At 46.8% G+C, this 26634-nt stretch overlaps 1 protein-coding gene across 20 annotated transcripts in view; it reads left to right on the forward strand.

Moving 5' to 3' along the window:
• Positions 1-26634, forward strand: part of PAMR1 (peptidase domain containing associated with muscle regeneration 1) — a 170479-nt gene that overhangs the window by 114654 nt on the left and 29191 nt on the right. For all 20 annotated transcript variants that reach the window (XM_085009513.1, XM_085009512.1, XM_005660990.4 and 17 more), the window contains 3 exon segments: positions 5100-5228; positions 18597-18711; positions 24184-24401. In XM_085009513.1, the coding sequence (XP_084865639.1) occupies positions 5100-5228; positions 18597-18711; positions 24184-24401 (462 nt within the window).

The following is a 26634-nucleotide window of genomic DNA, read 5'->3' on the forward strand; positions in this document are numbered from 1 at the left end:
ACACCATGATCTGGTCACCTGAGATGTGCCTTGCTGTTGGACTGTCATTGTTACAAGGTTCTGTTTGGTTTTTTAAGTGAATGGAGCTAGGAAACCATATATATATATATTTGGGGGGTCGTGCCCACAGCATGCGGAATTTTCCAGGCCAGGGATCAAACCTGAGCCACAGCGGTGACTCAAGCTGCTGCAGTGACGACACCAGACCCCCAACCTGCTGTTCCGCAGGAGAACTCCTATGCATATATGTATTTTTTTCTTTTTTATAGCCACACTCATGGCATATGGAAGTTCCCAGGCCAGGGGTCAAATCAGAACTGCAGCTGTGACCTATGCCACAGCCACAGCAACACCAGATCCGAGCTGCATCTCTGACCTACACTGCAGCTTGTGGTGTCCTTGGATCCTTAACCCAAAGAGTGAAACCAGGGTTTGAACCTGCATCCTCAGAGAGACAACGTCAGGTCCTTAACCTGCTGAGCCATGACAGGAATTCCATAAATTTTTTTATTTTTATTTTTTATTTTTTGGTCTTTTTAGGGCCTCACTTATGGCCATGTGGAGGTTTCCAGGCTAGGGGTCGAATCAGAGCTGTAACTGCCGAGCTACACCACAGCCACAGCAACGCCAGATCCGAACCTCATCTGCAACCTACACCACAGCTCATGGCAATGCAGGATCCTTAACCCACCAAGTGAGTCCAGAGATCAAACCTGCATCCTCATGCATACTAGTCTGGTTCATTTCCCTTGAGCCATGACAAGAATTCCCATATTTTTCTAAATGAGTTTAAACTGCTACTCAAGTTCAAATGTGATATTCCAAGGTTGTTACTTAACTTCTTTGATTTTATATTTATCTTTTCTCTCGTAGTGAAACTCCTGTTCCTAATAATAGTAACCTAATCCCTTACTTGCTTTATCTATAGGATAATCTTACAAAATAACAACAGCGTTATTCATATTAACAATAAGATCACTGATGATTCTGGGTTTTATTCACCTTAGAATATATCTCACTAAGTACGTGGTACAGTCAAATACCATGTTTTAAAGCCAACTGATGTTATGATTTTGTCTGCGATGTCATACCACTTACTTGATATATGGGTAGTATTGTTTCCATCTTTTTGCTATTTTTGACAATCCATGCAAATATGTACATACATTTAGGTATCATTCTGCTGTTTGTACAAAAAGACAGCATGCCATAAACACTGCTAACTATCTTGCTTTTTTCTCTTAATATATGCTGGAGATCACTCACTGACAATATAAAGCCTTTTTTTCCATTTCTTTTTTCAGTTGCATGTAAATGCATTGGGTGGATTACCATGGTTTATGAGTATTTAGGTTATTTCTAGCTTTTGGCTGTTATAAATACTACTACAGTGCATGGCCTCAGGCATGTATCAGCTAGTATTTTTGCAGCATATCTTTGGGATAGGTTCCTGGAAGAAGGGTTGCTGAGGCAGAGCGAGGTGCTGTGTCATTTTGCCAGTCTTTGCCAAGTGCTCCTCCACGCATTTGGTGCCCACAGCCACCGCACATGAGAGTATTCTTTTGCCAAAGTTTGGCAACAGAGTGCATCATTTGGGAATTTTGCCAGTCTCAAAGGTGAGAAATGGGAGCTCAGCCTGGTTTTAGAATTTCTGTCATTTCTGTCATTATGATAGATAACCATCTTTTCTCTTCTGGTGGCAGTAATTACATGAGGGTCAGTGTCCAGGGCGTGGTGGTGGGGACGGCAACAGTGACTTCCAGCAGCACTGGCGCCCCCCACTGGAGCAAGTTTGCTGTATATTTTAGTGCATTTCTAAGCTGTGTAGCTCTGAACTCAGTCTTCTAACCCTCCTGGCATTTCTTTGAGCTACTTCCCCGTGCCTTGGTTTTTTTTTTTGTTTGTTTGTTTTTTACGGCCACATTGTGGCATATGGAAGTTCCTGGGCCAGGGATTGAATCCAAGCCACAGCTGCAGCAACGCTGGATCCTTTAGTCCACTGTGCTGGGCTGGGGATCAAACCCCCACCTCTGCAGGAACCAGAGCAGCTGCAGTCGGATCCTTAGCCCACTGCACCATAGGGGGAACTCCCTTAGTGTCTTTTTAACACAGCCTGCTCATCTTAATCACCTGGCTGGTTTCATCATGTGCACCTAAGAGCCCAGGAGTGACTGTGCTGAGAGAGAGGGTCACTGAGGTCAGACTCTGCATCCACTGGCCTCCTCAGTGCCACAGGGGACAAGGAATCAGAGGGGAGCGTGGCACAGGGGTGAAGATGACCTTTAAAGATGCAGAGGCCACACTGGAACCCAGGTATGAGCCAGATGAAATTTGATGAATGGATTAGCAATTCATCTTCTTGGGAGGGAGGCCCTGGGAGAGGAAAGCAAAGTCAGGACAGGGTGCAAAGAGCGAGCTACATGTCTCTGTCCTGCAGAAATCACACCCATATGCTGAATATATACACTTCAGGTTGATGAAGACCTAATTTTAGCCCAAAGCAAAAAAGTATGCTCTCAGCTCAAGAAAATGCTGGCTATCTTAATTTTTGCTTTTTAGGGCTGCACCCGTGGCATATGGAGGTACCCAAGCTAGGGGACGAATTAGACCTACAGCTGCCAGCCTACGCCACAGCCACAGCAACACGGGATCTGAGCCACGTCTGCGACGTACACCACAGCTCACGGCAATGCCGGATCCTTAACCCACTGAGCAAGGCCAGGGATCAAACCCTCAACCTCATGGTTCCTAGTCAGATTCGTTAACCACTGAGCCACAATGGGAACTCCATTTTTTAATTTTTTTTTTTATGCTGGCTATCTTGAATAGAAGCCTAGATGAGCAATTTTTCATCCATCCAAGTATCCCTTTATTCATTCACTCAAATAATAATATTTATTGAATACTTATTATGTACCAGATATATCACGTGTGGGGATATAGTGTTGAACAAGATTTAGTCTTTGACTTTGGTCTATTATAGGGAAACAGATAATAAGCAGTTAAACTTGAACATGATATTGATAGACGCTCTGGTGGGGATAAGCCAAGTGGAGGTAGAGGCATGCAGAGTAATAATAATAAATAGTTCATATTTTGGGGGCACTTGCTATGTGCCTGTGTGAATTTAAGTTTTTTTATGGTCTCACTCTCAGCATATGGAGGTTCCCAGGCTAGGGGTCTAATCGGAGCTGCAGCTGCCGGCCTGCACCACAGCCACAGCAACGCAGGATTCAAGCCACATCTGCAAACTATGCCTCAGTTTGCAGCAACACCAGCTCCTTAACCCACTGAGGGAGGCTAGGAATGGAACCTGTATCCTCACGGATACCATGTCGGGTTCTTAACCCTCTGAGCCACAACAGGAACAACCCTATGAGGTAGGCATAGTTGTTAACATTGGGTTTACAGATGAGGACCTCAAGCCACAGAGAAGTCAAGCAGTTTGCTCGAGGACACACAGCTGAACAATGGACTTATTAGCTCTCTGCTTTAGGAAGTGGGATTGGTTATCTCTATCTTTCTTTAGTATCCCTCACCTTTCAGGGGACCATGTTTTAAAAATAACCCTTGACTGCGGACTGCTCAATCCTGGACCGGCGTGGCCTGCTGGGAAGGGAGGGCCAGGCCTTCCCATGTGAGCCCATTATTAGGCATTAAGTTTGTTTCCAACGGCACACTCTAGTCGGAGAAATGTATGACATACAAGAACGTTTAATGGAATGGGAAAATGTTTACAATCATTAGATTTAAAGTCAGTCATTAACAACAGAATATATGGTATATGGTATGAGCCTAATTTTTCAAAAATGTGTTTGTGTATGCACAAAGAGTATTTCTTTCTCTCTGATCATTTTTCTCTGAGTGGTGGAATTTTAGGTGGCCTTCGCTGAATTCTTGTCTGAATTTTCTAAATCTTCCACAATAAGCATATGATCCTTTGATGAAGAGAAAAAGTACCCATTACTGGTGGAATCTATTTTTTGCTACAGGTCATTTCATTTTACCTTGAAACATCATCTATGAATGAGAAAAGCCTGACATGAAAGGCCGTATGGTGTATGATTCCATTCACGTGGAATGACTAGTAGATTCCTGGTGGCCAGGGGCTGGGGGCAGGGGGACGGAGAGTGACTGCTAATGAGTAGAGGGTCTTTTGTGGGGGAGGAGATGGAATGTTCTAAAGTTAGATAATAATGATGGTGACACAACTCTGAGAATATACCAAAACCCGTTGAGTTGTACATTTTAAAAGAATGAATTTTGTGGTATGTGAAGTATCTCAATGTATAATTTTTTTTAAAAAAAAGAATGAATTAGAACCAAAGTGTAAAACCATTCTAGAAACTTATTACTAAATATTTTAAGTATTTCATAGTACCTTTCAGGTTACTGGTCATAAGTGAGATATGACATCTTTGTAAAATGTTAAAAATTTTACGATCAGCAAGAGGTTTTGCCTTCAGTACAAACAACAATGTAATTTAGATTTTTTTTTTTATTCCCACTCAGTGGCGTGTAGAGTTCCTAGGCTGAGGATCAGATCAGAGCCACAGTTGTGACCTGTGCTGCAGCTGCAGCAACCCTGGGATCCTTTAACCCACTGTGCTGGGCCAGGGATTGAACCTGTGTCCTTGCACTGCAGAGATGCTGCTGATCCCATCCCACCACAGTGGGAACGCCTAGATTTGGTTTTAATATAATAATAAGCATTTGCTGTCAATTTATCTTAAATTGGGAGGTCTTTTCATCTCTATTATTTTATAAAACAGGGTGATTAAAAATTAATTTTAAATAGTATTGTCTTTTATTGAAAATGAAAGTTCATAACTATGACCAGAAATGGAATCTTTTAAAAAATCAGCCACTGATTAGGAAGATGGCTCAGACCACCTTCCTAAACTCCCCCGTCCGAATTCTGGTGACTCTAGCCTTTCCCTGGGAATGAACACTCTTTCCCAAGGGCTCCGGGCCCTTTCTAGGTCCAGATACCCTTGGTGGAGACGAGGTCCTGGGAAGGCACACAGTTTCTCTCTCAGTCTGCGCATCAGAACCTGCATGTGCTTAATCTGACGTCCATCTGCCTGGCAATGTTTCAGGTTGTACCATCTTTGAGAACTGCAAGACATGCCGAAACGGCTCGTGGGGGGGTACCCTGGACGACTTCTACGTGAAGGGCATCTACTGCGCCGAGTGCCGCGCGGGCTGGTACGGAGGAGACTGCATGCGTGAGTAGACCCTGGTGGACCTCGGTCCCTAGTGCCTGTGCCCTTCAAGGCTCAGCTTGCAGGAGACTCAGTTTATCTTGTTGGAAGCTGAGCTCTGCAAAGCTTGTGGCCAGAGGGCTTTCTAGGTAAGACTCTCAAAAACAAAGAGGCGTTTCCCTCTGCTGGGTGTGGAGTGTGGACATCTGTTTGGAATTGGTCTTGCGGGCTTTCTGTCTGCTCGTAAATCTTTCCCTCTGTCAGTGAAGCCAAGGCAGTCTGCACACAGCAGGCCTCGTGTCCTTTCCAGAAGCAATTGTGTGTTATCATTGGTCAGCAGGTGGTGAATCAGGCTTCAAAAATGTGAAGTCTGTAGTGCATTTAAAATATGAATTTCTATTGGAAAACTTCTTGAATCCTGAGTTAAATTCCTGGAACCCACATGAAATTGTCAGCATGCCACTTGTCCCAGGAAAGGGATTCTTTCTGGCTTCTGCTGAATCTCCAAGAATTACTTAATCTTTACTAGTGCTCCCCTTGGAGTTTCAATAATCCTTTGGAAATGGAGTGGAAATCTAACCCATCTCTCAGGTTACGATTCTCCTCTGCTGCAACCTGATGGTGAGAATTCCTCTGAAAGTCAGGATCTGGAGCAATACACAAACTATTACTATTTCACCCAGTCTAGTTCACAGGACTTAGGAACAGTCTGAGTGGTCTTGGAGCCTAAGTCATTTTACTTTTATAAACGTTATTTCCAGGCAGCAGAGATAGAGGATGGAGGGTTATTTGTAATCTCTGCCTGCTCAAACCGATAGCAAAATGCAAGAGTCTAGGGCGAAGAGTGAGGAAGATACCTCAGTCTGTGTGATTGCAGACCCCTTGTTCAACCTCAGCCATAGTACTCACCTGCTCCCACTGGTGAGTTCTTCCTCATAGCTCTGTTTTCTCTGCAAAGTGGAATGTGAAATCTCAGAGGACAGCGGAGTGGAAGGGGAGCTGAGGCTTGAGGGTACTGAGGTTTTGGAACAGCCACATGATGAATGAGGAAAGGGACCATCTAGTGATAAGTTAAAGCATGCCCAAGCAAAGCTGAGGTCCCAGTGGAAGCTGGAACTCCCATGGAGGTGATGCAGCTGGGACAGGTGGGTGATGTTCCCTGGCAGCATGGTAGCAGAGGTGAGTAAGAGCAGTCATTTGGCAGATCCAAGCACTGGCTGAGACATGACTGTCCAGGGATCCAGGTTGGCTAGGACATGAAACCAAAAAGAACCTGATAGAGCGAGAATGGGACTGGAGCTCTGGATGAGAAGGAAAAGCAGACTTAATGGTAAAAATAAAAGCCGTGGGACATGTAGATGGAAGGGGTACTATGGTCAGAGGCTGACATTTCTAAGTTGAAGCTTTCAGGAGTAGGGGTGCTAGTGTGTTCATGTAGATTAGTCAGTTTTTGCTGAGTAACAGACAACCTCCAAAGGACAGATGTGAAGTTCCCATTATGGTTCAATGGGTTAAGAACCTGACATAGTGTTCATGAGGATGTGACTTTGGGCCCTGGCCTTGCTCAGTGGGTTAAGGATCTGGTGTTGCTGTAGCTCACAGATGCAGCTCAGATCCGGCATTGCTGTGGTGTAGGCTGGCGGCTGTAGCTCCAATTTAACCCATAGCCCAGGAACTTCCATTTGCCACACACGCAACCATATGTGAGGACAGATGGGTATTTTTCTGTATCACGGGTCTCTGAGTTGGCTGGGCTTTAATTGGTTTCAGCTGGGCTGGCCTAGGTTGCGCTCTAGAGTCAAGGCTCAGGCCAAAGAGGCAACTTGGGGTGTGGTCTTCTTAGAGTGGGTCATAGAGGCCTAACAGGCCAGGCCAAATGCACAGCCACATGTAAGGCCTCTGCTCACATCACATTCACTCACATTCTGAGGCTAAGCCCCAAATCGGTCAAGCATGAGAGTTTATGCTACCCCAAGGGGGAGGGGTACAGATGTTTCCTAAACAGTCCTCTGTGTGAGTAGGTGGGTTTGTCTAGGGGATAGAACAGAGAAGGGCAAAAATATTTGCATGCAGGTCAATAAAGCCAAGGCAGAAGACAGAGCCCAAAGAAACCTTGTAGGTGTGTCATTCCAAATAGCACCTATTGCTTGAGTCTTGGGTTTAGCCTCAGCGTGAGAGTTGTCTGAATATGGAGTCTGATTAGTTGGATTAGTGAAGGTATCCATGTGATCCTTGAGAAACACTTTCTCAAGGACAGCAAAACTGGCTCAGGGCAACTGGTCCTCACTACTAGGAATGGATGCTCTTAGGTGCAATGATGAGCAAGATGGATGTAGTTACTGCTGCCTTGGAGCTTGAAATTTAGAGAGAGGAGACAAAGAAAAATCAAAGTGTGGTCGGCGAAACAAAGGTCATACTTCTGTCTCATTCTGTGTTGATTCAATTATGCTTGTTCAGTGCCATGTTGCTTGTTCTGAAAGCCTCGTTCTGCACAGTGAATGTTATCTGATCACAGCCACATACACGAAGGGAGCATTTCTTAAGGATCACAGGGCTGGTCCCCAGGGAAAACAATGAGCCCTCCATGAACATACAATATATCCATGGAAACAGGGCTTGACCATGAGAAGACATCAATATGATGTTATTATGTTATCATCTGCGGCACATACTGGGAATTTATAGGAGGAAGTAATTCATTTCCGTATTTGTTGAATGCCTGCCCAGTGCTGGGCACGATGCTGCCTGCCTCTTTTAAGGGGCAGCTGAACTCCTGGGTGGTCTGCTCATGACTGGGGCGCAGGACTGAGGGCCTTGGCACTGAGGGCGCAGCACTGGAGCCACGTGGCAGTGTGGGCATTTTCCCAGTAGATGGCGCCCAAGCGATCCTTTCAGACAGTTTAATTCTGGAGAAGGAGGGCTTCAGGCTGAGTACCATTGTAGAGCCCTGGCATTTTTTCCTGAGTTCCATACAAACCTTAGAAGGAAGGAGTGCCAGGAAAATATCAGAAAGGATCAGACTCTTAGGTTTGAGTTATAGAGTGTTCAGTACTGTAGCACCTTTATTTTCCACTGTCCTTGACAATGCTTGTCCCAGATGGCACTAACCTAACTCATTATAGTCTTAAAATCCACTATGTGATTGATTCATTCATAACCATTGACCAGTTGCATTAAGCAAGAGAATTGGAGAAGGGCTGGAAGTCACTGAGCCCAGGAGAGAACTTTCTTCCTATTTTTATGGCCAAGAAAGATCGGTTTAGTAATTTCAGAGTATCCAGACTAAGGAGCTATTCCTTCTTTCTCTAACTTCTTATTTTGAAAAAGATTTTAAATACACAGAGAGTTGAAAGAGGACTACATGCCTTTTTTACCTGGATTCACCCTTTATTATCATTTTCCCACATTTGGCTTTTCTCTCTCTTCTTTTGCACTATGGACTCATGAATTTTCATTTTTTTTTCCTCGATGTTTCCTAATGCTATCCTCATTTTTTTGATGCTCAAACTATCCCAGAATTGGCCACCCAGACCCTTTAAGCTGGCTTCTCTGCATCATTCTCTGAGCCCTTCCTTAATTCTTGGCCCCTCACAAATGTTTCAAGTTCACCTTGATTGTACAGATGCTAGAACCAGCCATTTCTCCACAAGTCCTGGTTCCTTTTGTGGGGGGTGGTATTTAGGAACTGTGATCTGGTGCCAACGTGAGAGGCCCTGATCCCTAAAGTCAAAATCAAGGCTTCTTTTCAAAGCTTCCTAAACTGGAAAGTTGAGTTCTTAAGTGGAGCCACTCCGCTGACCTCCAGAATGGAGTTTATTGAACTTGGCCTTCAGACCAAGTTCCTAAGCACCAAATGAGATGAGCATGAGAGGACCGAGAGCCACATGGATGCCACACTTCTAGGTAGTGCTGGAGTGTTGCCAACCCCTCAGGCCCTGAAGGATCGAGGGGAAGCAGGAAGATTAAGAAAGCAGCCCAGGTGAGAGAGGATTCATGGGGAGTGATTAAAGACCTTTAGTATATTTTAGTTTCTTAGTCATCGTATAGATAGAGCCAGAGGAGCAGAAGAACTGGCCATCAGCTGTGACCAAAAATGTTTGTGGAATGGAATATCAGGAAGGATGATTTGTACAGGCTGGTCCTTGAGCCATAATCAGGATGATTAAGAGCAAATGAGGGAGTTCCCGTCTTGGTTCAGTGGTTAATGACTGTGACTAGCATCCATGAAGACGTGGGTTTGATCCCTGGCCTTGCTCAGAGGGTTAAGGATCCCACGTGGCTGTGAGCTGTGGTGGGGGTCACAGATATGGCTCGGATCCCGCATGGCTGTGGCTCTGGCATAGGCTGGCAGCTACAGCTCCGATTGGATCCCTAGCCTGGGAACATCCATGTGCTGCCAGTGCAGTCCTAAAAAGACAAAAAGACAAAAAAAAAAAAAGAGCAAAAGAGAATGAGAGTGAGGGGTGGGAGAGGGAGAGAGACAGGGAGAGAGGGAAAGAGGGAGAGAGAGAAGAAGGGAGGATAAAAGAGAGATAGGAAGGCAAGGAGAGAGGGAGGGAGAGGTAGATGGGGGCGGGTGGGGGTGGGAGAAGGAAGGAGGAAGGAGGGAGGGAGGGGGCGGCGAGAGAAAAGAATCACAGATCCTGTGAGTCACTGATTTACTGGTCTGTGGAGCTGCCCTCCTGGGAAAGTGCAGAATCCTCTGGGTGAAGTCACTGAACACTGGCTCCTGTTACTCTGGGCTTTTGTGTGCTGACACTTCCAGGAAAGGAACAGCGTCCAACTGGGTACACATTGGGGGTGGTATTATGTGGTGGTCAGCAGCTGGGCTTGGAACCAGGAAGACCCGGATCTCCTGTGACTCCAGGCAGCATTACCCAGTCTTTGTAAATCTGTTACCTCATTTACAAAACGGAAAAAATAATAGTGCTCACTCAGAAGATTTTTGTGAGGGTTAAATGAAGCACTGTCTATAAAATTCCTTAATATGGAATCTAGTACATAGTACGTGCTCAATAAATGGTAGCTGCTATTCATATTATTACCAAACTGGAACCTTAAAGGGAACTCTTCTTTTTCTTTTTTTGTTGGAAAGGAAATCAGTGTAGGGCCAGAGAGGAAAAATAATAAATCAAAACTCCCTAAAGGATAAGAGGATATACCTTGGCCATGAGGAGGTAATCTTGCCAGGGTGAGTATTGCATGTGTGGTGAAAAGTATTTTATACTTTAGGTACTGAAGCTCTTTTTTTTTGGTCTTTTTGCCATTTCTTGTGCTGCTCCCCTGGCATATGGAGGTTCCCAGGCTAAGGGTTGATTTGGAGCTGTAGCCACTAACCTACACCACCACCACAGCAATGTCAGATCCGAGCTGCATCCGTGACCTACACCACAGCTCATGGCAACGCCAGATCCTTGACCCACTGAGCAAGGCCAGGGATGAAACCCGCATCCTCGTGGATGCTATAGTCAGATTCGTTTCCACTAAGCCACGACAGGAACTCTGGTACTGAAGCTCTTTGACTCAAGGGAATTAACATTTGAACTTTTGCAGAGGATTTGAAGTTGTCAGAGAATTCACTGATCATTGCTCAGCCTCTGGTTATGGAGGAGAGGGACATGAAAAAGACCTTCCTTCTGCTCAAACAGCAAGAAATCACTCTATAAATCAAAGAAAAGTCAGAATTTTCTTTCAACCCACCACGTATCTGTGAACACAAAATCTCAAAGAATCTAAACTCCATAGGAAAGGGTTCCTCCTAGGTGAGCCTGTGATCCAGGATATGCATTACCTGGGGCTGGCTACCGAGGTCAGGGGCAGGGCAGGTGAAAGCCAGACAGAGAAGGAGGAGGAGAAGCCAGGCTTGTGACAAACCTGTGGGCTGGCCTGTTGAACTTAGATCTTTAAAAAACCCTCCAAGCAAAGATCATGCATTCCACTGAGCATGCCCTTCAGTGAAATTTTTCTGGGTAAGCAACACCTGGGGTGAGACCAGAAAGCAGAAGATCTTGGCATGTTATCATTTTGCAGCTCTAAAAACTTGCCATTTCAAGATCTCAGGGTCTTATAGGCTCAGTTTCCTGGTCTTGCAGTCATGCAAGTATGGAAAGTTGGGCTGGGGGAGTTTTGAAAATCAAAGACAAATTTCCTTAGGTGCTTGAATTTCAAGATGCTTCTAGAGGGATTATAGCCTCAGTCCTGCCCCAGATGAGGTTACTTCATGATTTGATCAAATTGACCAGTACCTCACCCTATTTGCCTAATAGAAGAAAGGATATTACCAATGAAAAGAAAACATGTATTTTCCGTGGTGAATAAGCAAGAGAATATGACCCATAGTTAAGAGAGAAATAAGTCAGGAGAAACAGACCACATATGATCAAATATTGGAATTTTCAGACAAGGACTTTTAAATAACTTAAAAATGAGTATATTAAAGGATCTATAGGGAAAAATTAATATAATAGATGTGATGAGAAATTTCAGAATAGATTTGGAAAGCAATAAGAAGAACCAAATCGAAATCCCGGAACTGAACCGTACCATACCTGAAGTTAGAAAGTATCAGTGGAGGGTATCAGCAGCTGATTGGTCACAACAGAAGAAAGGATCAGCGAATCTAAGCACAGGTTAATAGAAACCAGCCAATCTGAAGCACAAAGAAAAAGGAAACTATTCAGCAATCTAATTCCTTGTGCTACCCTAGTCCAGTCCCCGACTTTTGAGTTGGATTGGCAGGGTTATCTCAGTGTGTGTTTTTGCGTGAAGACCTTGATTGCACTGGGGGGAGAAAGGACTGTTTGCAACAAGGTGGTAGATCCTATTCTTGCTGGACAGCTGTTTCAACTGAATGGACAGACCGTTTGGTAAGGGGGAGAGGGGCTTCAAAAATGAATTGATTGGGAGTTCCCGTCGTGGCTCAGTGGTTCACGAATCCGACTAGGAACCATGAGGTTGTGGGTTCGATCCCTGGCCTTGCTCAGTGGGTTAAGGATCTGGCGTTGCCGTGAGCTGTGGTGTAGGTTGCAGATGCAGCTCAGATCCCATGTTGCTGTGGCTCTGCAGAGGCTGGCGGCTACAGCTCCGATTCCACCCCTAGCCTGGGAACCTCCATATGCCGCAGGAATGGCCCAAGAAATGGCAAAAAGACAAAAAAAAAAAAAAAAAAAAAAAAAAAGAAGAAGAATTGATTGTGCAGAGAGATGTTGAATTTAATTTGGCATAGTCTCATTCATTCAGTCAACAATTAAGCACCTACTTGATGCATGTAAAGGTATGAGCAAGACAGACGAGGTCCCTGCTCTCACAGAACTGTGTCTTGGGGGAGACAAACGATTAAATGGACCACAATTATAAAGTATGAAATTGATTGGGATTATAGGCCACATCACAGGGTGAGCCCTCAAGTCATGGCTGGATGTCTAATTATTCCTGATAAAAGCCATTACTTAGCACCTATTATGAACCAGGCATTGTTCTAAGTACCTTCAATCCTATACATCACCACGGCCCCAAGGCACAGAAGTGCTGAGTAGCTTTTCTGCTTGCTGTCCTGCAGCTTGTAAGAGGCAGGGCCAAGACGCCAGCTCAGAAGCTGGGCCCCAGAGCCTGATCTCTCATCCTTTGTACTAAACCACTTCTTGGTGTGAGAGGCCCTTGAGGTCCTCACTCTGAGTGCCTCAGGGCTAGTGCCTATCTGAGGGCTGAGCAGGTCGGGGTAGGATGAGCCCAGTCACGGGGAGGTGTGAGTTTCCTTCAGGCTCCTGGTCTGACGTGTGTGTGTGGGGGGTTGTTCCCATGTCATATCTGGGCTTCTGCCATCACTGTCTAGACTTCTGGGTTTAGGAGGGTTTAGCCAATGATAGAAAGAGGCTCTTAGGAGCCCTGGAGCAATGGCTTAGAACCTGGGCTTCCACTTGGGGTTCTCGTGCCCAATCAGTGTCTCGGATTTGGACAGAAGTCGAGAGAAATGACAATACTAGTTGCCATTTGTTGAGTATTTCCATGTACCGGGCACATTGTTCAATGCTTTACATACAATATCTGTCTCATTTAATCTGCAAAACAAACACATAAGAAATCAGTGACAACATGGTACCACTATTATTTCCATTTCCAAGTGAGGGAACTTGGGCTTGGAAAATCTGGAGACCTTGTCTGGGGTCACACAGCTAGAAAAAGTCTGCATTGAGATGAAGACTAGTGTGGCGTCATAGGCTGCCCCTTAACCATTATGCATCCTGCCTCCTGTGTCATCTTTGAAAGGGGGACAGACAATGGCACATGCCTCTCTTGGTCTGAATTCTTTCTTTAGCCCCCCACCCCAGCACACAACCCCCCAGAAGGAAAGGTTAAAGAAGAAAAAAAAAAAAAACCCACCTCTTCTTGGAATTATGTTGTGTCTCGCTCCTGCCCACCCCCCTTCCCCAGCTGGAGATAACAAGATATGTCTGAATGCTGGGGGCGTTCATTTTTGTTGGGGACCTTCCAGCTCGCTTTCTAGTTTAGAAATTCATGAAGATTTCCATTCCGCTCTCTAGAAGCAGGGTCTATCCAGCTCGCTCTCCTGTTTGGATTTGTAGCAAAGGGAAAGGATGGGGGTGGGGGAGGGGCAGGATTGGTGATGAGTCCAGGATTTGAGATCCCAGGGGACAGTTTGGCTCAGCTGGCAAATTTCCCTACACACACACACACACACACACACACACTCACTCACTCTCTCTCATTCTTCCTCTGCAGCAAGACCTTGTCAGGGAATCTGAGCACGTCTTCTGGGGCCACTGCCTCTCCGGTCTTTTCGACTCTGGACCACCTGCTTGGTTGGCCGGCAGTACTTCCTTGGCAGGGACACTCAGCTGTGCTCACTGTTGTGCCCTAGACAGAGGCTGCAGTGAGTGTGCCTGTACCCAGGCCCTGGCACTCCCATGTGGAGGTGGCAGTGGGAAGAGAGCTGAAGGAGTCCTTTAATGTGAGGAGGGAGTGGGCCTCCTTTCCCTTCGCCCTGTGCCTAATACCCACCCCCCGCAGGCTCATTTCTGAGAAGTGGCCTCTTTGTCTCTGGCTGGTTGGAACTTGTCCTCATCTTGGGACCGACCCTGCCCTCCCTTCCAGAAGGAGAAAGAAAACATCGTGAAGGACGCGGATGTCCCGTGTGGTTGGGAATCCTGGCTGCTTCAGAAGGACGGCCCCTGGGCCCCAGGAACAAGGGGTCTTGTGTCTCACGTGGCCAGAGACTGGTGCCCCGGGGTGGGGAGGGGATGGGGCTCCGAGACTTCCTGAGGCTTCATGAGACCCTGGGGTGGGCCAAAGCCTGCACAGTCTTGCCAAGGAGACCTGCCTGGGAAGGGGCACCGGCTCCCCCTGGACGTGATGGGTCAGGGAGAGGGCGCATAACACTGCTTGCTGTCTGATTCTGGGGAAGAAACCAGACGCAGGCTGGCAGCATCCGGCATCTGCCGCTAGTTCTAACTTGGGGTCCCTGCAGGAGGTTTGCTGCAGAGCTGGGATTTAACACCTTGTGGCTGGGAAGCTGCCAGTCCCGAGGGGTGGAGACTGTGCAGGAAGATTTCTTTTTTTGTCTCTCACACCCAATGTATCACTTCCGTAGCTGGGCAGCAGATGGGCAGATGGGGGCGACGAGGAAGGTGAGGTGTGCAGGAAGAAGGAACGTGCACTTCCAAAAGCTGGAGGGGTGGGGGGTGTGAGGGTGCGCAATTGAATCTATCTTGGGGGGAGGGTGGAAAAATCCTGCTGCTTCAGAGTGGAGTAGGAGAGGGCTCGGTCAGGAAACCCTAAGTTTAATGTACTGGCAGAGACCCAGCATTGGTACCATGCAGATCCAACTTCAAATCCCTGCTCTGCCACCCACTAGCAACAGCTGACATTTGCTGATTTTTCTGCTGAGGGCTTTCGATGCATAATCTGATTCAAGTCTCCCAAAATGTATAAAGCGGGCGCCAGTTTTATTCCTATTGGGCTCAGGTTTTCCAGGGTTCAGAGAGATCAAGTCACTTGCCTGAGGCCACACAGCCAGTGACACTAAAGCTGAGTCTCAGACCAAGGCCAGTGGAGCTCCAAGGTCCCATATGTAACCACTGCTTTCCAGTTGAAACAGGGATCTGCAGTCTCTGACCTCCTGGCCATCTGGCCATGGGGAAGTCACCTCACTCCTCCCATCCCTAGTGTTCCTTGTCTGGGGAACCGGGAGGTGAATGTTGATCTCCCAGCTTTCTCATGAGGACTGAACAAGAGAATGTGCTTAAGTCTTTCAGCCAGTCCCTGGCTTGCCACAAAGTCATCATTTATTCCTTCAACAGTGATTTATTGAACCCCAGTTATCTGCCAGTTTCTATTCTAGGTGTACAAGCTAGAAGGGGTCTCAGTTCCACCAAAGAGCGTAAGCAGATAAGCTAGATCTTTTCTCATCGTGATATGTGTTAGGGAGAAAACAAAATCGGGTAGTGACAGGGCCTGTAGAACCGTGAAGGTCCATTTCAGCTGGGTGGTCCAGCAAAGTTTCTTTGAAGAAGTGGCAATTGAGCTCACTTCCCAAAGGCAGGAGATACTGGAAATGGAAGAAGATGACCCTCCCTTCTAGGTTAAGGGAGCAGTGGGTGCAAGGCCCGGAGCTGGGACCCAGAAGAGGCCACCGAGAAGAGGCCGTGTGGCGGAGCAGCGTGAGGAGCAGATGAGTGGTGGTGGAGATGGGCAGAGAGCAGGGCTGGGCGGTCCGTGAGGCATCGCCGTCAATGCTGCAGGAAAGTGTTTGCACAGGGCCAGCCTTGAGAAGGTTGAATCGCAAGAGTAAGGTGCTCTCATTTATGTGTTTAAAAGGTGAGTTTGCTGCTGTGTGAGGAACGGAAAGCTGGGAGACAAGGCTGAATGCAAGGAGGCTGGGATTGTAGAGGAAGAAGGTGGAGGCCAGGCCCAGATAAGAGCACCACATAGGAAGTGGTGGAAGATATTCCCAGGAGCACAGCCGGGCAGCAGCAATAAGCATCCTCACGATGAGACAGCTGGTGCAGCCTAGCAGTCATTCTCGCAAAAGTCACAAGCCTCAGGCCTCACAGCTTGTCCAAAGTAGAGTTTGAGTTATATTTCTAACACTGTGGAAATACTATTTTCTTTTAATTTTTTATTTCTTTATTTTTTTCCATGTGTACATTCTTTTTTCTCACATTCTCATGCTCCATCACAAGTGACCAGACATAGTTCCCAGTGCTATACAGCAGGATCGCATTGCTTATCCATTCCAAAGGCAATAGTCTGCATCTATTAACCCCAAATTCCCAGTCCCTCTCAGTCCTTCCCCCTCCCTCTTGGCAACTACAAGTCTGTTCTCCAAGTCCATGATTTTCTTTTCTGTGGAAAGACTCATTTGTGCCATATATTAGATTTGGAAATATCATTACCATCATCTTGCCATGAGGCATTATCCACTGATTTTGCAATTTTCCTTTGGGAAGTGGGAATTTACATTGGATGGTTATTGAAAATAACTGCATGTCTGGAGTTTATGGTATCAAACTGGGTTTGATAGACTTTCTTTTCTATAAAGGGGCAGGTGGTAAATATTTTCATTTTTGTGGATTCTACTGTCTTCTTTATGATTAGGCAACTCTGCTATTATAGCTGAAAAGCAACCTTAGATAATGCCTTAAAATGGGCGTGGCTCTGTTCCAATAAAACTTTATTTATGAAAACAGGCAGTGAGCCAGATTTGAGGCATGGGTTATAGTTTGCTAACCCTAGTAGAAAATATCATTTATTGGAGTTCTTGTCGTGGCATAGCAGAAACGAATCCGACTAGTACCCATGAGGATGCAGGTTTGATCCCTGGCCTCACTCAGTAGGTAGGGATCCGGTTTTGTCGTGAGCTGTGGTGTAAGTCACAGACATGGCTCGGATCCCTCATTGCTGCTGTGGCTATGGTGTAGGCATGCAGCTGCGTTTCTGTTTGGACCCCTAGCCTGGGAACTTCCATATACTGTGGGAACGGCCCTAAAAAGGAAAAAAAGAAAAAAAAAGAAAAAAAAAGAAAGAAAAGAAAATATCACTTATTTACATGGCCCAGATAAAATTTTTTCCTACACCCACAGCATATGGAAGTTCCTGGGCCAGGATCTAATCTGAGCCATAGCTGTGACCTATACCACAGCTGCAGCAATGCCAGATCCTTAACCCATTGCACTACAGTGGGAACTCCCAGATAATTTTTTTTCCCTATAAAACCAATTCAAGACATCTTTCCCAAACTCTTTCATAAAACTGGGGTGCATCTTAGACACTTCTCCTTACAACTAGAAGATAAAATTTAATGAGGATTAAGTTCAGTGACTTTTTTTTTTAATTTTATTGATGTATTGTTGCCCTACAGGTTGTATTAGTTTCAGGTGCACAACAGAGTGAATCAGTTATGCATTACATATATCCATTCTTTTTTCCCATATATGTCATTACAAACTATTAAGTAGATTTCCCAGTGCTATACAGTAGGTTCTGGTTAAGTATCTGTTTTATACAGTAGTACGTTTATGTTATTCCCATCCTCCTAATTGTTCAGTGACTTTCAAATCTTGGGGATTCCTTGGAAGTAACTCAGGGGACCACGGTGACAATGAGGGTGGAGGGCTTGAGGCCCCAGCTTCTGCTTCAACCAGGAGCCCCTCTAGGATCCATTTTTTTTTAATTAAATTGGTGGTCTTCATAAGAGTTTGCATGAAAAAAAAAGTCTTGGGAGCTAGAAAAAATTGAAAACCACTAATCCCCTTCAACCAGTTGGAGTTCACGTCCACCTTCCAGGTGTCATGCATTAGAGGGGTGTTTATTTCGTAACTGCTCATAGAACAAATTAATACATAAAATTTCTAACTGGATTGAGGGGGTGCAGGAAGGTGTTGCTTTGGGGTTATATTTCTGGGGTAGAGGATGTGCAGGAAACACAGACCAGAGGGTCTTATGCAGATTTAGACAAAGGCCACAATGCCCCATGCAGAGCTGCCAGAAGGGTCTGCTTTCTGAGCCTCGTAAGGTGGCAGCAGCAGGCTGGCATGTGGCCGTCCTGGGGAGGCAGGAGGAGGGAGCGGCTTGGACTTAACATCCAGACACAGTTAAGGTTTGAATCTCTGCTCTGTCACTTAGTATCTGGACAAGTTATTTCTTTAACCTCTGGGTATTTAATCTCCGTTTCCATCTGGAAAAATGGAATGATACCACATTCCTTCTTGAGCTGTTGGGTAGATTAACTGAACGAACAATTCAGGGCCCGTCGCCTGGCATATGGCCAAGCGCTTGAGCCATAGTAATTTCCTTCTCTGTTCTGCTCTCGCTTTGAGACCTGTTACCATCTCTCCCCTGTTGACTCCAGTTTCCATGCCCTGATTCTCTTCTCAGGATGTGGCCAGGTTCTCCGAGTCCCGAAAGGTCAGATTTTGCTGGAGAGCTACCCACTAAATGCTCACTGCGAATGGACCATTCACGCCAAGCCTGGGTTTATCATCCAGCTAAGGTAAGGAGCTTCGGTCAGAATTAGGGAGTCCGAGGTTATAAGGAAACACAATAATTGAACCAAAGGCCCTGAATCCTAGTGACGAGGGGCTGACCCCCAGCACTTTATTCTTAAAAGCAGAAACTTGCTATTAGAGCCTTTTCCTTTGCCTCTCAGTGATTTTGTGGGGTAAAGCCTGAGTGAGGGAGTTCCCTTGTGGCTCAGCAGGTTAAGAGCCTGACTGGTGTCCATGAGGATGCAGATTTGATGCCTGGCCTTGCTCACTGGGTTAAAGATCCAGCGTTGCTGGGAGCTGTGGTGTAGGTCATACACGCAGCTCAGATCTGGTGTTGCTGTGGCTGTGGGACAGACCAGTAGCTACAGCTCTGATTCAGCCCCTAGCCTGGGAACTTTCATGTGTCACAGGTGCGGCCCTAAAAAGCAAAAAAAAAAAAAAAAAAAAAAAAAAATCCTGAGTGAAACTATAGCCAGAGGACAGTGGGGCTCAGGTGATGGTGACTTAAAGATAACACCAACAACACAGCAAGACACTAGAGCAGTCTATTCCACCACAGCCCCCTCCCCTAACAAATCTGGACCAGGTCTCCCTAGTCACTCAGTACCGGGCTGGGTTCTCTGGGCAGAAAGAGAAGAAATAAGGAAGACAGGTCTAACCTTCAAGAAATGTGTAACCTGGGTTGGGGTTTATACTCGCAGCTCCTTTCATTGCTGTTCTCAGAAAATAACCACCGGAGTTCTCTTTCAGCACAGCAGGTTCAGGATCTGGTGTTGTCACTGCAGCGGCTTGAGTCACTGCTGTGATGCAGATTCAATCTCTGGCCTGGAAACGTCGGTATTTCCACATGCTGTGAGCATGGCAAAAAAAAAAAAGAAAAAGAAAAAGAAAAAGAAAGAAAGAAAAAAAGAAAAAAGAAAACCAGCACCCCCACAACCAACTCTTTCACTTAAGTGGAAGATAAACTCTTTCTTTTCCTTTTTTTTTTGTGTCCTTTTAGGGCCACATCCACACAATATGTGGAAGTTTCCAGGCTAGAGGTCCAATCAGAGCTGCAGCTCCTAGCCTACACCACAGCCGCAGCAACACCAGATCCTTAACCCACTGAGCGAGGCCAGGGATCGAACCCGCAACCTCATGGTTCCTAGTCAGGTTCGTTTCTGCTGCGCCGCTATGGGAACTCCTCTAATTCTGTGTTAAATGAACGTGAACCCAAGTACATTTATAAATGCAAATATCGTTCATTTTATTATAATCCCTACTTCATGGATACTAGTTGGGTTTGTTACCACTGAGTCAAGACGGGAACTCCAGCTCTTTCTTCTTACAGACCTTTGGGGTCCTCACAGATGTTTGATTTATGCCATAGTTCAAAGTACAGACCCAGTTTTATTGTAACTGTAGATAAATAACACAAGAGGGTCCTGTTTTGTGAGAACTATTCACTGCTGCATCCAGATGCCTGGAACAGTACACGGCACACACTGCAGGTGCTCGATAGATCCTTGTTGCATAAATAAAGTTGGAAGACCAGCTCTCTGGCTCCAGTGTATCTCCCCTCTCCTGGCAAACACCCCTGCTCTTCCTCTTTAGGGAAACACAGGAGGCTGCTCACCTCTAGGACTTCTAGGGGCACAGCTCCTCTCTTTTCTAACCGTGAGGATGTGGGCAGTGATGGAAATCTCTAATCTTCTAGACATAGGCTTTCAAAAAGTATTTTCTGGGAGTTCCCGTCGTGGCGCAGTGGTTAACGAATCCGACTAGGAACCATGAGGTTGCGGGTTTGGTCCCTGCCCTCGCTCAGTGGGTTAACGATCCGGTGTTGCCGTGAGCTGTGGTGTGGGTTGCAGACGCGGCTCGGATCCTGCGTTGCTGTGGCTCTGGCGTAGGCTGGTGGCTACAGCTCCGATTCAACCCCTAGCCTGGGAACCTCCATATGCCGCGGGAGCGGCCCAAGAAATAGCAACAATAACAACAACAACAACAAAAAAAAAGACAAAAGACAAAAAAAAAAAGTATTTTCTGGATAGATCAAAGCACCCAGATGTTGCCACATGCCTGCGGGCTCCTTGCTGGCTCTCTGTCCTTCAGGAGGGGCAGCATGGTACCCTGCTTTGAAAGGATCCAACAAATCAGGTCCCCTTCTCAATCCTCCTCATCAGAGCTGCCCCTTAGTAGCTGGTCTTTCTGCTCCCCCAGGTCCTGGGGTGGAAGTTTCATTAAGTGTACTTTCCCAGAAGAAAGTTAGTTAGTTCAAAGAGCAAGTGAGAGACCATACTAGTATGCTCTGCTTCACGGGCTCCAAGCTGGATCTGCCAGGATGATAAAGGCAGGTGTAAGTGCCACATACTCATTTTTCACCAACTCAGGGATCAGGACAAATGGTCCCCTCAGGGGCCTCTGAGGAGCTTCTCCAACCAAGATCCAGGATGCAAAAGAAATGCCCCCCTCCAACCCCACCAAACAAAAATCCTAAATGGTGGAGAGATTGAGAAGCACGTCACCTGTCTAGGAAAGGATGCTAGAAAGGCTCGGAAGTACATAGATACCTGTCGCGCTTGTCCAGCCTGGACCAGCTGGCCAGGGAGAATGATAATGATGGAAATACTCTGAAGCCTGTGTAAGTGTTCAGCCCCAAAGCTGGCGGTCATCCCTGATGTCCCCTTTTCCATCGCCTACCACAGGTCACCACAGAGTCTGTCTTCTTACCTGTGCAGTAACCTCAAGTCCATCCGCGGTCTCTACTGCCAACATTCTACTTCACACTGCAGCTCTCTCTCACCTGGATTCTCTCATGGCCTTTTCATCGGCTTCCCTGCTTCTCCTCTTGCCAGCTCTGCAGTCTCCTCTCTTCAGAGTGACTAGAACCATCCTTTAAAATCCTCAAACTAGGGAGTTCCCTTCATGGCTCAGCGGTTAATGATCCCGACTGGGATCCACGAGGATGTGTGTTCCATCCCCGGCCTCACATGGTGGGTTGAGGATCCGGCATTGCCATGAGCTGTGGTGTAGGTTGCAGGCATGGCTCCCTCATTGCTGTGGCTGTGGTGTAGGCCAGCAGCTGTAGCTCCGATTGGACCCCTAGCCTGGGAATCTCCATATGCCGCAAGTGTGGCCCTAAAAAATAAAAATAAAATCCTCAAAATTATTATTCTGTTAGTCCATCCACAGAAGGTTTCTGTTGGTGAAACCCTCCAGTGGCTTCCTATCAGGCTTGGAATGAAATCCGAACTCCTTACCCTGCACCATGTCTCCTGCTGTCCTCACCAGCCTGGGTTCACACCACTCTCCTCTGTACACATCACCTGCAGCATCCCTGACTTCTTTCAGGTCCTTAAATATGCCAGGGCCTTTGCACTTACGGATTCCCCTGCCTGGACCGCTCTTCCCCATGACCTTCCCATGGCCTGGCTCGATTTCCTCATTTAAGGGGCTTCCCAGATAGCATGTCTGTAGCAAGGTATTCCTTGACCACCTTGTGTAAACAGCTTACCTGCCAGCCACCCTCTGTGCTCGTACCTGGTTTATTTTCCTCTCAGGACTTAACACGCTCTGGAATCTCCTTGATCTCTGCATTCCCTGCTTACTGTCTGTCTCCCAAATCAGAGCTCCATGAGGGCAGGTGTTGAGTCGACTTGGGGCATTGCTGCCCATTCAGCACCTAGAACAGCGTCTGACACAGAGCAGACCTGCTGCAAATCTGTGTTGAATAAGAGAACAAACCAATGAATGTATGAGTATAAATACAAGTTGCAGTGTCTCCTGTGACAGTTTCAGAAAAAGCTGTGATCTCTGTTGGGTGGTGGCCTCGTCCCCCCTCCTCCTTTTTTCAGACAAAGATACAAAGCCCAGGTCCACAGTGAGTTGGTGGTGGCATGTGGATGGGAGGTCAGATCCTTACACACTATGGCAGGTTTCACAGCAGGACTTACACTCCCTCACAAAAGGCTTTGTGATAAACATTTTTGAAAAAATGAAACAGTTCTTGGGCATCTTTTTCAGGAAGACCTTTAAAAACGTATAGAATATCCCGATTGTTCTCTAACTCTGGCACTTGAAGATTTTTTACCCAAGATCGTAGAAATAGCACTAGTCCCAACTCTTCAGGTTGCAGTCTGAGGTTTTCTGTCTGTTCCTACTTCTCCCAAATGTGAGGGAGAAGACACAGTTAGAAATTTTGTGAACTTGATGCTTGGGCATTCACTTGGGAAACTTCTGAAAAATGTCTTTTCCTCTCTTGCCCTGGGATGTAGCTGCGTCTTTTCTTACCTCTTGGAATTGGGAGCTTAGGGTCATCTGCTTTTTGGTCTGAGGCACCCCAGCATTTCCACACGCAAGAGGCAATCACAGATTACTCAGATATCCTTCGGTTCTGAAAACATGATATGGTGCTACGTTTTCTATTCTTTGGGGCGAGAACTCTTGTTACAAGAATATAATTACTTTCTGATCCTTCCATCAGACCACAGAGTGTGCAGAGAGTTTTTACTTTAATTGGTCTTGCAACACCAAATGTGCTTTTCCATTTTCCAGTTATAAAATTACAACAGTGTATCCATTCCATCCCATCATCTATTCAGTACAAAGCGTGTCCATTCCATTCTGTCATCTGTTCAACAGTATTTGCTTAGCATCTCGACATGCCAGGCACTGTGTTAAACACTACACAAACAACGGTGGCAGAACACAGATCTTGCCCTCTGCCCTCAAGGAATTTGCCGTCTAAGGGAGGAGAGAGGCACGCACGTGTGCACACACACACACTCACAAAGCCAAGGAGATAAATATGAGAAATTAAGGTGTGGGAGTTCCTGTTGTGGCGAGCAGAAACGAATCTGACTAGTGACCATGAGGACGAGGGTTCAATCCCTGGCCTTGCTCAGTGGGTTAAGCACTGCCATGAGCTGTGCTGTAGGTCACAGACGCGGCTTGGATCTGGCGTTGCTGTGGCTGTGCTGTAGGGCGGCAGCTATAGCTCTGATTCGACCCCTAGCCTGGGAACCTCCATATGCCGAGGGTGCAGCCCTAAAAAGACCAAAAAGAAAAAAAAGAAAGAAAGAAACTAAGATGTGTATACACTTTATGAAGAAAACAAGGGATCTCCTTTAGGAAGAATTGTTAGGGAAGCCTCTTTAAGGAGAGAATATTTAAGCCGAGGTGTGAGGATAGGAAAGAATCAGCCTTGCAGCCTGGGAGGAGCAGGTGGGCAGAGACCCTCTGAGCGGGATGTGGTGCCCCCTTCACCTGGGCGTGCATGTGCACACACCTGCACACAATGAACCTACACAAGTGAAAAGAAAGTCATCTGACCTCACGTCCTCCAAGACCCCTGCCCTGTCACATCAGGCCAATGGCACAGCTCTTCCAGAGACCTGTTTATCATCTGGCCTTGAACTTGCTCAGGGGCGGTGGGGGGGATCTAAGGACTATCCGGAGCCCACCTATTTGTTTCCTGCCGTCACCCTCTCCACCCACAGGTTCGTCATGTTGAGCCTGGAGTTTGACTACATGTGTCAGTATGACTATGTGGAGGTCCGTGACGGGGACAACAGCGACGGCCAGATCATCAAGCGTTTCTGTGGCAACGAGCGGCCAGCTCCCATCCGAAGCACTGGCTCCTCGCTCCACGTCCTCTTCCATTCAGATGGCTCCAAGAACTTCGATGGCTTCCATGCCATCTTTGAGGAGATCACAGGTAAGGGTCAGGGAGACACATGCCGTATTTGATGGCTGTGCTGCAGACAAACATGCCTTTCTGTGTACCCCCCTTCTCCCTGGTGAGCTTTGTTAAAACCCAGCGTGCTGACTCCTCGGAAGCAGCAGACACATTGAGAAGGAGGAGAAAAATGGCAAGGGATTTCCGGTGGAAATGCTCACCGGAACCGGAACTAGGAATTATTACCTCCCCTATGCAGATGCTAAGCACAGAGAAGCCGGGTGATTTTCTGTGGTCACACAGCTATGAGGATGGACTGGGAGTATGTACAGTTTGGCTCTAGAGTGTCTGTTAGGGGCAGTCATGGTTAAGAGCGTTAGCTTTGGACTCCTGGCAGATTAAACTGTGCAGCCTTGGACAAGCTCTACATCTCTGGACCTCAGTTTTCTGATCAGTGAATAAAGACATAACCACAGATCCTGCTCCATTAAAGAGGCGCTGGGAGACAGAACAGAACAGAACAGAGCAGAGCAGAGCTTAGCACAGCCTCTGATACAAAGGAGCTTTCCAGAGCCAGGGCCTCCCTTTGTCGTCTTTCAGGTAGGTATTCAAAGTCTTAAACTACACAGGAAATGCCGCTGACTTTCTGAGTAACTCTGAGTGCGACTCTACCTCCTGCCCTGTTTGTATTAGGAAGTAGGATTGGACCAAAATGAACCAAACTTTTAATTCTAAACAACCACCCCAGCTTGTAATGTTCTGTGATTGGATTGCATCCGGTTTTGCAAAATAAACTCAAGCTTGAAGTTATGTATATTCTTAAAAACATCGAATTTAAAAAATCGTAATGACATTTTGACCACTAAAGCTTGTTTAAGGAAGGTGTGAGATGGAAGTCTCAGGAAAGAAGGTGGGGGTAGTGGCATCAGTCTTTCTCTAGTCCCATCCCCACCTTTTCAGCAAGACTGGCAGACACCCCACCCTCCCCAGCCGCCTCCCCCTGCGGATGTTCCCACCCCAGCTCTCAGCATCGCTCCTGTGATCTCTGTGCCTGCCTCCTTTCCAGCTCTGTGGGGCCTGGGCATTCTAGATGCTTTGCTGCTGTGGTGTGCTCAACCTGTGACTGAATCCTTGCCCCTTGGGGACCTCCTGCTGACGGAGGCTGAGATTCATCTGGGGGTATCTAGGGCAGTCAGCAGTTGGCAGCAGCGGTGGCTTGCCAGCTTGTAACCCTGTGCCCGAGGGGAGTCAGGAGGCTCTCTTCCTCAATCTCCTCTGGGGACCTTTGGAAACTCTGGTCTGAATTGTCAAGTAGACTGAGCTCTTCCTGTATGTCCTGCCTCTGCTCAAGCTCTTCCCTCTGATTGAAGCCACCTCCCAATGCCCCACCGTCCCCCTAGCACATCAAATCCCATCCTTCTGAGTCCTATCAGATTTCCCCTCCTCTGTTAAACCTTATCCCTTCTTCCGATGGCTGTGGCTTTGCCCTCGTTTGAATGTCTGGTAGCACCTTCTCTCTTTTCTGACACTAACTGACTCATGCCTCGGGTTGTAGCCGATGTACACTCTTCCTCCAAAAGCTTTGACCTGGTGAATAGGGTCTCCTGCTCATCTTTGTGCCTCTCCAGTGCCTTCCACAGGGCACGCACTCAGGCCTTGTTGAACTTGAGCAATGGATTTCTCCGCCAGAGGAAATGAAGCTGGGATTGGTGGGTAGCAAGCAGATTAGTGTCTCCTGATGGGTTCTCTGTAGAAAAATGGTCCCCAGGACACTGTGAAATGCAGTCTCCGAGGTCAGATAAGCCTGTAACAGGTGGAATGTTCTGCGCATTCTTAGAAATTCACAGTATACGTTAGAGCGTGGCGTGTTCTGAGACGTTCTGCGGTAGAGAAATTTGGTTATTTATCATTTAACCCCAGTAGCATTTCCCCTCCACATCTGAGATCATAATTCTCAAGATCTCAAGGCACTGCTGTTTACAGAGTGTGCGTCTGGATGTCGAGGATGCCTTCCCCAGTGTCGTGAAGATCATCTGCCGCTTCCTTTTCCCTAGTACCCTGGATGCGAGCTTCCTTGAAAAAAGACCATCTCTTTATTACTCAAGGCTTCTCTCTCCCCTGGAGCCTCTGTAGGAAGGACTGAAGCAAGCTTCTGCTTTAATCGTGTGGCGCACCTGTTGGTGCTGTGCATCAAAATAACACCGGCAGCAGTGGGATTCACAAGTAGCAGTTTTAGGCCACCTCAAGCAATGGTAACATGATTTCAATAAAA

This window comes from Sus scrofa, chromosome 2, assembly GCF_054392235.1.
Source record: "Sus scrofa isolate SSC_HxYL_T2T_F1_AM1 chromosome 2, Sscrofa_HxYL_maternal_Yorkshire_Landrace_v2.0, whole genome shotgun sequence".
Classification (NCBI taxonomy): domain Eukaryota; kingdom Metazoa; phylum Chordata; class Mammalia; order Artiodactyla; family Suidae; genus Sus; species Sus scrofa.